This window comes from Oncorhynchus masou, chromosome 24 (assembly GCF_036934945.1).
Source record: "Oncorhynchus masou masou isolate Uvic2021 chromosome 24, UVic_Omas_1.1, whole genome shotgun sequence".
In the NCBI taxonomy this organism is placed as follows: domain Eukaryota; kingdom Metazoa; phylum Chordata; class Actinopteri; order Salmoniformes; family Salmonidae; genus Oncorhynchus; species Oncorhynchus masou.
Window position 1 is genome coordinate 52253456 of NC_088235.1, and position 15527 is coordinate 52268982.

General features: G+C 40.4%; 1 protein-coding gene across 3 annotated transcripts in view; it reads right to left on the reverse strand.

The window, feature by feature from the left end:
- Nucleotides 1–246: 246 nt before the first annotated feature.
- The window catches only part of LOC135512318 (gamma-adducin-like), a 36312-nt gene continuing 21031 nt past the window's right edge, over nt 247–15527 (reverse strand). For all 3 annotated transcript variants that reach the window (XM_064934235.1, XM_064934234.1, XM_064934236.1), the window contains exons 4-15: nt 12571–12722; nt 11675–11755; nt 11016–11165; nt 10591–10734; nt 9784–9882; nt 8687–8860; nt 7260–7520; nt 5338–5454; nt 4965–5054; nt 4571–4694; nt 4268–4351; nt 247–4034 (exon numbers count right to left, since the gene is read on the reverse strand). In XM_064934235.1, coding sequence (XP_064790307.1) covers nt 3802–4034; nt 4268–4351; nt 4571–4694; nt 4965–5054; nt 5338–5454; nt 7260–7520; nt 8687–8860; nt 9784–9882; nt 10591–10734; nt 11016–11165; nt 11675–11755; nt 12571–12722 — 1709 coding nt within the window. In that variant the 3' untranslated portion in view covers nt 247–3801. The remainder of the gene's footprint in view (nt 4035–4267; nt 4352–4570; nt 4695–4964; nt 5055–5337; nt 5455–7259; nt 7521–8686; nt 8861–9783; nt 9883–10590; nt 10735–11015; nt 11166–11674; nt 11756–12570; nt 12723–15527) is intronic.

The window sequence follows — 15527 nt, forward strand, 5'->3', positions numbered from 1 at the left end:
ATGTAGCCAAAATAATGGCCTGCCCAGCATCGTTATACATGACCCTAAAGGTGAATGGATGTTAATTGCATAATTAACTCAGGAACCACACCTGTGTGGAAGCACCTGCTGTGTTTCCATTATTTTGGCAGTTACATGTATGTCAATGTTTGTTGCATGATTTAATGACATAAGAATACAAGAATATTTAAAAGATAGTGTTGCTTACAATGTTTCAATCAACCTTGGTAAAATAATACAATCATGTAAACGCACGGCTTTTATTACATATGGTGAAATGTAATGAAAAGCTATGAAGCTGCTATACAGAGCACACATTACAAAAGCTCAGTCAATACAAAAGCAATTCAAACAAAATAAGCATTAGTAATACAAGTTAACTGGGACTGTGAACATGATATACTGGGTATATTCAATTCAGTTAGATTGTGATACTTAATTTCTTGTATTTTACCGACTTTTTTCTCCTCAATTTCGATCTTGTCTCATTGCTGCAACTCCCCAACGGGCTTGGGAGGCGAGGGTCAAGCCATTAAAAACAATGTTCCCTTTATTTAACTAGGCAAGTCGGTTAAGAACAAATTCTTATTTACAATGACGGCCTAGCCCGGCCAAAAATGTATGACGCTGGGCCAATTGTGCGCCGCCTTTTGGGACTACCGATCATGGTTGTGATACCGCCTGGGATCGAACCCGGGTCTGTAGTGACACCTCTAGCTCCGCGATGCAGTGCCTTAGACCACTGCGCCACTCAGGAGGCATGCTTGTAATACTTTTAACAGAGCAGAAACTGACAAGCATAAAAACATACAACATAAATGTTAAAGCAACCGTTGCAAATGAATCAACCTTAATTTCAGTATTGCATTTAAAACTGCTTCACAAAACATAGTATCTACAAAGGAAAACAAAGTTTCTCCCTTTGGATCGAAGAAAATCATTCACATTGCTAACTGGGATAAATCCTCGATTTATATCGTCTCTGGATGTTTGACTTTGTCTTCAGTTTAACTCTGGTCCAGAGAACAGCTTTTTATAACATATTGCTATTAATCTGCCAAAAGGCCATACAAATGTAATTGAATGTTTTTGAAAAGTGAGACGAGTGAGCGAACCTTATTAAGCAATGTAAGTTCAACACCTAGTGACAAAATCAAGACATTTAAGCCTCTTGGGGAGGCAAAAATAGGCATAGTTCAGCCATAACCCAAAGTTTTTTTTGCCATAATCTTGCATTTCTTTCTTAATTTTGGGTGAAATGGTAACATTAAACATTTTATTACCTTTGTATGGCCAATTTTCAAATTATCTATCAAAATACTGTCTTAACAAATCTTTCACATACACAACACATTCATAATACATTTTATAATCTGATATAGGCCTATTTCATATCTTTACATTTGTAATTTAGCATTCAGTAGTGATATCCATGCCAAGATATCAGTGAATGCGGTAAAAAAAAAGGATTCAGCAGTATTGAGCTCATATAGATTGGAGATTTTTCAAATCTTCACACTTTCAGTTAATTTTGTCACAATAATGAAGAAGTAGCAACCACTAAAATAATATCACTGGCATAAATAAAAGTTTCTGAAAAACATACCCAGCTAAAATTGCCTTCTCTGTCTTACATTGTTAAAAGTATTATTTTATAGTACAATTATTATTAAGAAGACATGGAGTGTATATCCAAATGTTAACCAAATACTGAATAATTATAAACACTACTACAACCCATACTTTAGCCTACTTTATATCAACTAAAACTAAGACAGCACTATTATGAATAGGCCCAAATAAAAACGAACCACACTCCTTAAGGCTTGACCTCATATACAGTTGAAGTCAGAAGTTTACATACACTTTAGCTAAATACATTTAAACTCAGTTTTTCCACAATTCCTGACATTTAATCCTAGAAAAGATTAATGTCTTAAGTCAGTTAGGATCAACACTTTATTTGAAGAATGTGAAATGTCAGAATAATAGTAGAGAGAATGATTTATTTCAGATTTTATTTCTTTCATCACATTCCCAGTGGGTCAGAAGTTTACATACACTCAATTAGTATTTGGTAGCATTGCCTTTAAATTGTTTAACTTGGGTCAAACGTTTAGTGTAGCCTTCCACAAGCTTCCCACAATAAGTTGGGTGAATTTTGGCCCATTCCTCCTGACAGAGCTGGTATAACTGAGTCAGGTTTTTAGGCCTCCTTGCTCGCACACACTTTTTCAGTTCTGCCCACAAATGTTCTATAGGATTGAGGTCAGGGCTTTGTGATGGCCACTCCAATACCTTGACTTTGTTGTACTTAAGCCATTTTGTCACAACTTTGGAAGTATGCTTGTGGTCATTGTCCATTTGGAAGACCCATTTGAAACCAAGCTTTAAATTCCTGACTGATGTCTTGATACTGCTTCAATATATCCACATAATTTTCTTTCCTCACAATGCCATCTATTTTGTGAAGTAAACCAGTCCCTCCTGCAGCAAAGCACCCCCACAACATGATGCTGCCATCCCCATGCCTCACGGTTGGAATGGTGTTTTTTGGCTTGCAAGCCTCCCCCTTTTTCCTCCAAACATAATGATGGTCATTTTGGACAAACAGTTCTATTTTCGTTTATCAGACCAGAGGACATTTCTCCAAAAAGTACAATATTTGTTGCCATGTACAGTTGCAAACCGTAGTCTGGGTTTTTTTATGGCGGTTTTGGAGCAGTGGCTTCTTCTTTGCTGAGCGGCCTTTCAGGTTATGTCGATATAGGACTCGTTTTACTGTGGATATAGATACTTTTGTACTTGCTTACTCCAACATCTTCACAAGGTCCTTTGCTGTTGTTCTGGGATTGATTTGCACTTTTCGCACCAAAGTATGTTCATCTCTAGGAGACAGAACACGTCTCCTTCCTGAGCAGCATGACGGCTGCGTGGTCCCATGGTGTTTATACTTGCGTACTATTGTTTGTACAGATGAACGTGGTACCTTCAGGCGTTTGGAAATTGCTCCCAAGAACGAACCAGACTTGTGGAGGTCTACAATTGGCTGATTTCTTTTGATTCTCCCATGATGTCAAGCAAAGATGAATTGAGTTTGAAGGTAGGCCTTGAAATACATCCACAGGATCACCTCCAATTGGCTAAAATTATGTAAATTAGCCTATCAGAAGCTTCTAAAGGCATGACATCATTTTCTGGAATTTTCCCAGCTGTTTAAAGGCACAGTCAACTTAGTGTATGTAAACTGACCCACTGGAATTGTGATCCAGTGAATTATAAGTGAAATAATCTGTCTGTAAACAATTGTTGGAAAAAATGACTTGTGTCATGCACAACATAGATGACGTTTATATGTCTCACCTTCATCTATGGCCTACTGTTCAATGATGAGCTGAATTTTAAAAAGTTTCTGACCACAAATACATAGCAGGCAATATGGTATTTCAGTAAGAGTTTTATCTTTTAAATAATGAGGTTCTGTATCTGCACAGTATATTATAATTGATTTGTATTACAGAATTGCGAATTGGCTACAGTACTAAGAACAATGCAGCTGATAAACTACATGTTCAACCCATCATGCCTGGAGCCCTATTCATATGTGGAGCCCTCAGAGGATGTGCTTGAGTAATAAGGAGATTGTAATAACAGGCTTATTGTTACAGTTGCTCCTTCCCAAAAGCTGGAGATCTATTAAGATCTTAGTGACTCATACATTTCCTCTAAGGAACACATCTCATCCCATGAGCTCATCTCATACCAAATAAGCTGACATGTCATTCTTCAGTGTCTCTCCCTCTAGGCCTCAGCCTTCTCCTTTTTAAAATTAATTTTAAGGAAGGAGGGAGTGCGAAACTTATTTTTCTTCTTGGGGGACTTGGTTTGGCTGTCAGGGGTCTCGTCTCCCCCTGATTTCTCTGAGGTTATGGATATTTCAACCGTTTCTGTGGTGCTTATACTGAGCTTGGATACTTTGATGTTTAGTTTCTCTTCCAGTTCTTCCATATAATCTTTCCCATTGGGTATGATCTCTGTCAATGGGAAGAAACCAAGTCAGTGAGGAAAGATGGGGGCTTGTAGAAAAGTGTATAACTGCAGGAAGAATGAAGATGACCATTTTGTCTATAGTGCACCCTTTCCATAACTCCAAAAAATGTGAACGAATAAAAGGTTTATGAGAAGGAATGCCCTGATTTAGGAATTCATCTTCTCATGGAAACTTTATTGGACACACCGGTCTTGCTCCTTTCTTATGAAATACTACCTTTGGCAGGAGACATGAGTGGAGACAGGGACAGTGAGATGGTGGAATCATCAAATGTTGTCATCTCATCTGCGATATCAGCATCTGCAAGTTCAAGGGTTATCAATAGGGCCTGGAGTTTTCCTGACCATGTGACCTGGCCAGATAAAACATTGGTCCCTAGTCATCACAGATTCAGCAACACAAATACAGTAGCAGCACTGTAGATAACAGAGGTGAGAATTAAATGAAATGTTGATGAAGTGAGTGTTCTACATCATGATGACAGTGTTGATATTTGTATTGGATAGGAGAGAATCGTACCATCCTGGCAAAACTGCCTTCGCTCCACAACGCTCTTATACTCTTCTAGCACCTTCTCTGTCAGCTCACTGAAGGGGTTGGGAGGAAGAGAGTGCATCTGCTCCTCATCCTCAATGATAAAGGCCTGAGGGGAGAGAGAGATACAGAACAATGGGGTTAAACTTAACTGCTATACATACTGCTTAGTGACTAATGAGCTCCACAAATGCCCAGTCAAACCTTAAACCAATGGGAAGGTCCATACCAGTGAGCTCCAACCCAACTATGTCACTGAATAAAATATAAGGATGGACCAATAAAGACCCACATTACAGTCTTCTGATCATGACCGTCATGGAACTCACCACCATATCATGTTAGTGTTGTGTGGTGTGAAGCTGACTCAAGTACTTACTGGTCCTGGTATGGTGTCCACAACGATGCCAGCTAGAAGATGGGACTTTGGTCCTGGAGTCATGTGATCAACAGTGTTCTGTTGCCTTATCTAAAATACAGATTTCCATTACAAATCCTTTTAAGTTCTGTTAAGCATCCATAAAAATGTATACAAATGCTTCATGACTGATTGAACCACCCAGTTGTCATGCCAGAGGGAGACAGGCTGCATCCTATAGGTCACTGCAATCCACACTCATTTGCTTGGGAGGAGAGTTCAATAGTACCTCCTTTACAATGTGTGTAGCAAATGGTCAAGCTGTTGAACTCAATATGTATCCCAGCCCAATATGTCTGAACATGTCAATAAGGAACATGATATTCTAGCTCACCCGGTTCCTCTTCTCCAGAACATCAGTGGGGTTTGTATTAAGGGGAACAAACTGGTTGGGGTCCTCAATCTTTATGGAGGTGCCAGTGCCATTGCTGGTCTCTTCAGATTTCATCCACTAAAAGGAAAGATACTGGTTTAATAAAGATACTTCAGTCTAGAGCTCATTAAATCCTTTTTGCTGAAAGGTGAATTTATTTCGTAGTGTCTGGTGGAAAGCAGACTGAACCAGGTTTTCCTCTAGGATTTTGCCTGTGCTTAGCGCCATTCAGTTTATAATTTATCCTGAAAAACTCTCCAGTCCTTAACAATTACAAGCATACCCATAACATGATGCAGCCACTACTATGCTTGAAAATATGGAGAGTGGTACTCTTTGTATTCAAGACAAAAAGATAATTCATTTGCCACATTTTTTTTGCTGTATTACTTTAGTGCCTTGTTGCAAACAGAATGCATGTTTGGAATATTTTTTTATTCTGTACAGGCTTCTTCTTTTCACTCTGTCAATTAGGTTTGTATTGTGGAGTAACTACAATGTTGTTGATCCATCCTCAATTCTCTTATCACAGCCATTAAATTATTTAACCGTCACCATTGTCCTCATGGTGAAATCCCTGAGCCATTTCCTTTCTCTCCGGCCACTGAGTTAGGAAGGATGCCTGTATCTTTGTAGTGACTGGGTGTATTGATACACCATCCAAAGTGTAATTAATAACTTCATGCTCAAATGGATATTCAATGTATGTTTTTTTTTACCCATCTACCAATAAGTTCCATGTTTTGCAAGGCATTGGTAAACCTCTCTGGTCTTTGTGGTTGAATCTGTGTTTGAAATTCATTGCTCGACTGAGGGACCTTACATATAATTGTATGTGTGGTGTACAGAGATGAGTTAGTAATTCAAAAATCATGCTAAACACTATTATTGCACACAGAGTAAGTCCATGCAACTCATTATTCAACTTGTTTTTACTCCTGAACTTATTTCAATACTTATTGACTCAAGACATTTCAGAGTTTAATTTATGAATTTGTAAACATTTCTCAAAACATAATTCCACTTTGACATTTTTGTGGTATTGTGTGTAGGCCAGTGACCAAAAATCGTAATTAAATCCATTTTAAATTCGGTCTGTTACACAACAAAATGGAGAGAAAAAGGGATGTGAATACTTTCTGAAGGCACTATACACTTCCTCAAAATAATCAGAATTTATCCAAGATCACTCAAGAAATGTCCTTCATTTTGACGTTTTTGCAGAGGTCTTAGTCGCAAATGTGTATGAAAAGGATTGATCTCTCGTTGAATGGCAGCAAACACTTAATTGAATAATACTGTTCAAATTTGTCACATACGTCATACACCTTACCGTGAAGTGCTTACGAGCCTTTAACCAACAATGCAGAGTTTTTAAAAAGTAAGACAAATCTGCTAAATAAACTAAAGGAAAAATGGTAACACAAAAATAACAACAAAGAGTATATATACAAAGGGTACCGGGTCAATGTGCAGGGGTACTGGGTAGTCGAGGTAGTGGAGGTAATATGTACATGTAGGTAGGGGTAAAGTGACCATGCATAGATAATAAACAAAGAGTAGCAGCAGCTTGACCAATTGTTGACCAATCACAAAACGAACAAAAACGTCACAAAACGTCTTCATAATATATGCACAAACTGTTCCGGGTGGGAAGCATGCGGACACCTTTAGAAGATGTTATGTAGGGAAATATGTTTCATACATGTAGTTATACAAGATTCCACAAGAGGGCAGGCTAACCTACAACATGTGATATTGCATCTCTGTTATAGGAAGACATATTGTCAGGTGGAAGCAATAGAGGTGCAATACTGCATGTACACAATGTAGTCTACCAGTACACAAGGTATATTGAAGAAGACTGGTTTATAGCAGCTCACCATGGTCTTGGTTCTGGGGCTACACTCTCCACTGAGTGAGCGTTCAGGGACATTGACCTTCAGGTAGCTGTTAGGAGAGTTGAGCCAGCGAGCCCTCTCCCTCTGCTGTTTCTGCACCAGGAAGTTAAAGGGGTTTCTCTGACCCAGATCACTGTCCTGCAAAGGGACAGTGTAGACCGTGGCAGGAATCTCCACATCATTTTTGGTCCGAATCTTTTCCCTCACTATTGGGTGGTGGTACGTATAGCCTGTACGGTAACCCTAGCAACACAGAGAGACAATGTTTCAGTCCACCTGTCAAAATGGATTCCACGAAAACTCGGACACCTGTTATCCATCAACTGTAAAGTCTCTATTAGTGTTGAGTATGTTTAATAGATTTTCAAGGAAAAGGTTTGTGCAACTTAATTATGCTCAAAACAAACACAAGGTGAATGGCCCTCGACAGCATATAAAAACAATCTCCCAAGGACACGTTTTCAAACATTAGTCCTGCAGTTTCCATTAACAAAATTGTAAGATTATTTTCATCTTTAACAATGTGAACATACACTTCATATCAGTGACTAAAGCCTGTGGTTTAAGGGGATCCTAGACCACCCAATGTTTAGCCTCCATTGTTGGAACACGTTGTACAGTACAGATAAACAACACTTTCAAAAGTGCCTGATTTCATAGGGAATGGATCACGCCTGGTAACACAGTGCAGTTGGCAGGGGAACTGTTGTTAGGGACACATCAAAGAAAAGGGGGGGACCGCAAACCCCAAACCCAACCATGTTGAACGGAACCCAGGGAGTGTGTTGAGTTTTCCAGTCAATTGACTCTGAAGGATTGTGTGGTCTGTGCTCTTAACTCCACACAGCATGGCCTGGCATCTGGAATCCATGATGGGGGAGGCGGGCTATGATCACACAGAGCTGTACAAGCTAACACAGCTGTAGCCTACACCAGCCCCAGTCCCCAGCAAGTGGCATGTCATCAGTAGATTCAATAGAGAGATCAGGCTTGCTCATTGTCTGCTGTGGCCACAGAATGTGTCTGGCCCTAGTCATTAGCAGTGTTGTTGAGATAGTATTGTTTAAAGGGGAAGCCCTTTGAACATCACACAGTTATCTACAGTGGATGCTAAACACAGACCCATCGCTAACAAACAGCGTGATAGCTACAGGCTAAGATTAGATGCTCATCTTTGATAAACACGCAACGGTCTTTAATAAGGCACATTGGGACAAAAAAATGGTGCATCAGTTCAAGGAGCTACAGCTGGCCTTGATGATCCCCCATGTTTGATTCACAAGTTAAAAATACTACTTTCCGGTTGGGATTATGATGTCAATATATTCACACACATCCTCAGGATGTGCATGGGAGAGGAAACCCAAAGCATTGTGGGAAAGGTCAGGTATAATGGTCAGGTCACCTACCAGGTTGTCCAGCATCCTCATGAGCGACTCAAACTCTGCCTCGCCCACTTTCCACTTGATTTCGCTGTCCACGGTGACCCCAGCAGCAGCCACTCCATGGGTCAGGGGCTTGAACCTCTCCCTGTCCAGGAGCACCAGGTTCTCTACTCCTGCAGAGCACCGCAGAGCACTGACCTGAATGACCACATCAAAAACACATAGTCAAGGTCAGGATTTTTTCCTGACCATTTGAATTCACCAGGTTAGCCGGATAATGAGTAAAGTCTAAAACTAGCTATTATAGTGAAAATATGAGGTAAAATTTGTCACGAGGCATCACTAGAGTGTCGTAAAGAAAACAGAGGAATCCCAGACTAACCACACATGGAATAACCTGCTCAATGGATAAACCAACACTATCCCAGACACATTTGTATTTTACTAGGTACGTCAGTTAAGAACAAATTCTTATTTACAATGGCGGCCTACCCTGGCCAAGCCCTCCCCTAACTCGGACGACGCTGGGCCAATTGCGTGCTGCCCTATGGGACTCCCGATCATAGCCGGTTGTGATACAGCCCGGCATCGAACCAGGGTCTGTAGCGACGCCTCTAGCTCGGAGATTCAGTGCCATAGACCGCTGCGCCACTCATATGATGATAAGAGAACACATTATCTGTCTGCTCCACATAGAGCTATGAGTTACATGGGGACTCAACCAAGTCCTAGAACACTAAACTCCACCTGGTGCTGTTTGAGAACAGTGGTTTTAATCACACATAGAGTATTTGATTTAGCTTTGTTTTAACAGATGTTTGACTTCTTACTTGTTTCTCTCTCACACAGGGAATGTAACACAATATCATTCAATTGAAAAATGACCAACACCAAGTTTGATTTGTTTCCAAAAACCTGGGAGCATTTTTATTCACATGTAATACATGCTGGTGGGTTTAGACCACACACGTTTACTGAGGCAAAGTAAACACGCATACATCTTGGATTGCAGCACGCCAACATCCTATTTCCAAGGTAAGAAAAATAAATAGCAGTGAACTATTCCATGACCTATACAATAATGTGGTAGAAAAGGTGTGGCTGATGAATTCAAGTGTTACCTGGATTTCACAAGCTTGCTGTGAGTGGTAAATGTAGTGGAAAGCCTCCTCAATAGTTTCCCCCAAAGCAACCAGGCCATGGTTCCTCAGAACAAGCACCTGCAAAATGATTAAGCATGGGATAACAACATCAAAAAGGTCATATGAATGCATAAGTAAATACAAAGACATGAAAGGTAAAGCAGTTTAGCAAGTGGATACAACTTCCTGTAATGTGAAAATGCATTTTAAAAGCTCTTATACCTGTGTAGAAAGAACAATTACTACAGTAACAGAACAGTTTGATTAAATGCATTAAATGTTCTGTTTCTGTCATGTCTTGTTATGTCTGTTCCTGTCCTTTCTCTTCACTCTGTCTCTCTCTGCTGGTCTTTTTAGGTTACCTTCTCTGTCTCTCATTCTTCAGCTGTTCTACATCTCCCCTAACTAGCTCATTCACTCTTTCCCACCTGTTATCTCTTCCCCCTCTGATTAGGTCTCTATTTCTCTCTCTGTTCCTGCTACTTTCAGTGTCAGATTCTTGTTTGTGTTTTTGATGCCAGAAGCAAGCTATCGTCCCGTTTGCTTCCACCTTGTCCTATCCTGTCGGAGTCTGCCTGGCAGGTGCATCCTGCATTATTCTAACGTTCTTTTTGTTCCATTGACTACGTTGGAAGAGGATTTATGCCATTCCTGTTTTTCATTAAAGAACTCTGTTTTCTGTTAAAACCGCTTTTGGGTCTTCACTCAAGTACATAACAGTTTCTATGTTTGGCACACACGGACGTGAGCCTGTTGTTGTTAAGGAAACCCATCATTCTGCGTTACCTTGGCAGTGGGCCCTAGGGCTTTCTGGAACTCCACCTTCTCTTCTTGATCATCCAGACAGCCTTGGTAACCAAAGTAGGCAACATCACCCAGAACCAGAGCCTCTTGGGAAATGGGCAGGATGCCACATTTCATCGAGGACACCTGTGAGTTCAGGATAAAAGCAACCGTGGCTATGCTGTGTCACCAACAACTAACAAAAGTTATTTCCGGCTAGTAAAACATCAGACATATGGCAACTATAAACTAGTAACTATGAACTTTAGAAGGCAACAGCACAATTACATTAGGTGCACTTAGTGTATATACAATAATGAAACAAAGATGAGATGGTAAAGATGGTAAATACACTTCCAGAGGTTGCTCTTCATTCAGTCATGAAGGGACATGGCCACTCATTGAGCTTTAGTTTAAAGTGTACTCACAGCAGCAGTGGCAGAGGTGTGGATGTGTATGATACACCTGACATCAGGGCGCATGGAATAGACAGAGGCGTGAGGGCTGAAGCCAGAGTGGTCCACCTCCAGGTGGGTGGATCCCTGGTCGACAACATCACCAATCATGTTCACTTTCACCTGGAAACAGACCAGGACACAACATCTCTAGGTCTACTATGGCAGATACTGAGTCGGATACAAAGTCACACTAATGTATTGGGTATTATTCCAATTCATTGTGCTGTTACTCACTGTATTCAGTTATTATGATTATATAGCAAGAGGAATCTAATTATCCTTTTATTGGGACTTCCATCAATACTGTATTAAGGCATCTACATGCTGACAACAAGCTACAAAACATCCATTCAACACAATTGTCAATTCTCCTTGACCCCTTGCTGAAGTAGTGAGGCATGTCTCTCAGCACAGCCAGGGTCTGTTTGAGTGGCTGGCCATTGATTATGAGGCCCTGTCAATAGTCCGAACACATATTCTGCACAATTCACACATCTGAATAGGGTTGTTTTGTATTGTTAATGATTGTGTTGTTCACCCACTGGAGATAAGCACAAGCTGTTATTTTCTAGGGTCGTTCTAAGCCATGTGTATCTGGAATATGAAAGCGCATGGACCATTATACCTACCAGACTGCCAGCCGTCACTTCAGTGAAAGAGAGCCCTTGTGGGATGATAAGAACATGGTCTTGTTCTTTGCTAACCCGGACCTGTACAAGGAAAAGGAAAACATATATAACAAGCAAATGTCAAAAGGCATGCATTGCCAAGAGCAACATTGTACCAGCTATATCATTTGCTACTGGATATAGACAATTATCAAGATAAAAATGACTATTTATACTTTAACAATGCTTGCCAATTGCAAAAATAGAATGTGTATTAGGTGACTGAGAACTCCATGTGTCATTTTGACGTGCCTACAGTAATCAAGATTCATACTGTGCTTATGAGACTAGTGGTTAGGGCATTGGGCCAGTAATCGAGAGGTTGCTGGATCGAATCCCCAAGCTGACAAGGTAAAAATTCTGTTGTTCTGCCCCTGAGCAAGGCAGTTAACCCACTGTTCCCCAGGCGCCCGAAGACATGGATGCCGATTATGGCAGCCCTCCGCTCATCTATGATTCAGAGACTTTATACTTTATAAAGGGCATTCGACAAAACGGAACCCTAATCTTTTACAACCACTTCAACAGTGACTGTTGGTTTATAAAGAGACAGTGCTGCCTCCACCTTAAAGCCATAGGAGACAACCATTATGTTTTCATTTCCTAACAGTTTCAGTAAACATTCCTAGTGTTCCTAGTATAGTGTAAAACACTATACTACGGTATAAATACTATAGTATTCACTGTAGTATACTGTAGCCCCTGCGCACCTCTCTGATTCAGAGCGGTTGGGTTAAATGCGGAAGCCACATTTCAGTTGAATGCATTCAGTTGTACAACTGACTAGGTATCCCCCTTTCCTTGATGCTACATGACGTTGCTATAATACGTTTTTTTTTAATGTGGGTTCTACTCACAGTAATGTATGAGCTGGTGAAATGGGCCCAGCTGAAAAGGTCTACCAGTCTGTAGACACTGGCTAGCTTACAGCGACACTGTTTCTCCCCTTTGGTAAAGGATGGAGACTCTTCCCCATAGAGGTCATTGACTGGGGCGACCATCCCTGGGCCTGGAGAGAAAACGCATTGCATTCATGGTGAACTGATGTGACTGAGAGCACAGTCACGAACACCCTACAGCCTTCGTGACAAGCACCACACATTTCTAAACGGCCACCTTTGTTCAAACTAAACAAGCTAAACCATTCATAATACTTCAGAGATATAACATTTATGAATGTTAATGAAACAAGAGCCTTCTTCATGTTCACGTTGTATTATAACACGGTCAATGGAATTAGCTTTCTCCATGACTACTCGTTCAACATGAACAGCTCTTAAAATGTTCTGCCTCTCTCTTTTCAAGTTCCTCTAACAACATTTAGCTCAAACGATTTCTATAAAAATGACTTTCTCATTAAATCACTACATCTCAGCATTCCTTGCTTAACTTTTGGATCATAATAGTGCTGTTCTCAGAACGTCTCATGAGTTCTGAGTAGTATATATCTTTTGACTTTATACTTTAAAGGGCATTCAAAAAACGGAACCCTAATCTTTTACAACCACTTCAACAGTGACTATTGGTTTATAAAGAGACAGTGCTGCCTCCACCTCAAAGCGATAGGAGACAACCATTATGTTTACATTTCCTAACAGTTTCAGTAAACATTCCTAGTGTTTTTAAAACACTATACTACGGTATAATTACTATAGTATTCACTGTAGTGTTTTTACGGACTAAAGTCAGCAAAACCACTACAGGCAATACCGTAGTATTTACAGTTAAATATGCACTATGCAGAAATGGCTCTGGTTGATAAAATTCTAAGAGTTTGCCTAATTTCAAGCAAGTATAGTGCTTGCAAGTATAGTGTAGAGAATCACTGTACCACCTAAACCACTGTGAAATATATTTTCCATAACCAAAAATATTGGATTTTCATGTTTGAAGCCGGTGTTAAAAAATGAAAGTAAATAAGGCAAAAATGAAACTTAAGACCGGGAAGCATAAATATAGCGCACATAGAACAGATCTACCACTTATTAGACTTGCTTTTAATGAGTGACAGATCTATGACTAAATTTCTATGTGGATTTGGTCAAGTTGTTCAAAAAGTTGCATATTGCAGCTTTAACAGTAGTATACAGTATATTCTGAAAATATTGAGACACCTTGACTTCTTCCACATTTTGTTACATTACAGCCTTGTTCTAAAATGGATTAAATTGGGTATTTAATCCATTTTTCAATCTACACACAATACCCCATAATGTCATAGCAAAAACAGTTTTTTTGATTTATGTACATTCATCAAATAAAAACTGAAATATTACATTTACATAAGCATTCAGAACCTTTACTCAGTACTTTGTTGAAGCACCTTCGGCAGCAATTACAACCTTAAGTCTTCTTGGGTATGACGCTACAATCTTGGCACACTTGTATTTGGGGAGTTTCTCCCATTCTTCTCTGCAGATCCTCTCAAACTCTGCCAGGTTGAATGGGGAGCGTCGCTGCACAGCTATTTTCAGGTCATTCAGAGACTTGTCCCGAAGCCACTCCAGTGTTGTCTTGGCTGTGTGCTTTAGGGTCGTTGTCCTATTGGAAGGTGAACCTTCTCCTCAGTCTGAGGTCCTGAGCGCTCTGGAGCAGGTTTTCATCAAGGATCTGTCTGTACATTGCTACGTTCATCTTTCCCTCGATCCTGACTAGAGGTCGACCGATTAAATCGGCATGGCCGATAAATTAGGGCCAATTTTAAGTTTTCATAACAATCAGTAATCAGCCTTATTGGACGCCGATTATGGCCGATTACATTGCAAACCACGAGGAAACTGTGTAGCAGGATGACCACCTGTTACGCGAGTGCAGCAAGGAGCCAAGGTAGTTGCTAGCTAGCATTAAACTTATCTTGTAAAAAACAATCAATCTTCACATAATCACTAGTTAACTACACATGTTTGATGATATTACTTGGTTAACTAGCTTGTCCTGCATTGCATATAATCAAAGCGGTGGCTGTTAGTTTATCATCGAATCACAGCCTACTTCAACTTCGCCAAACGGGTGATAATTTAACAAAAGCGCATTGCTGAAAAAAGCACAATCTTGGCACAAATGTACCTAGCCATAAACATCAATGCCTTTCTTAAATTAATACACAGAAGTATAGATGTTTAAACCTGCATATTTTGTTAAAATAAATGCATGTTAGAAGGCAATATTAATTAGGGAAATTTGTGTCACTTCTCTTATGTTCAGTGCAAGCAGTCAGGGTATATGCAACAGTTTGGGCCGGCAGGCTCGTTGCGAACTAATTTGCCTGAATTTTACATAATTATCACATAACATTGAAGGTTGTGCAATGTAACAGCAATATTTAGACTTCGGGTTGCCACTTCGGGTTGCCTCCCTGCCGCTAAAAAACATCCCAATAGCATGATGCTGCCACCAACATGCTTCACCGTAGGGATGGCGCCAGGTTTCCTCCAGACGTGACGCTTGGCGTTCAAGCCAAAGAGTTCAATCTTGTTTTCATCAGACCAGAGAATCTTGTTTCTCATGGTCTGAGAGTCCTTTAGGGTCCGTTTGGCAAACTCCAAGCGGGCTGTCATGTGCCTTTTACTGAGGAGTGCTTTCCATCTGGCCACTCTACCATAAAGGCCTGATTGGTGGAGTGCTGCAGAGATGGTTGTTCTTCTGGAAGATTATCCCATCTCCACAGAGGAACTCTGAAGCTCACTCAGAATGATCATCGGGTTCTTGGTCACCTACCTTGGTCAACTACCTGTTCTTGGTCACCTACTTTCCCCGAATTCATGGTTTGGCCTGGCAGCCAGTTCTAGGAAAAGTATTGGTGGTTCCAAACTTC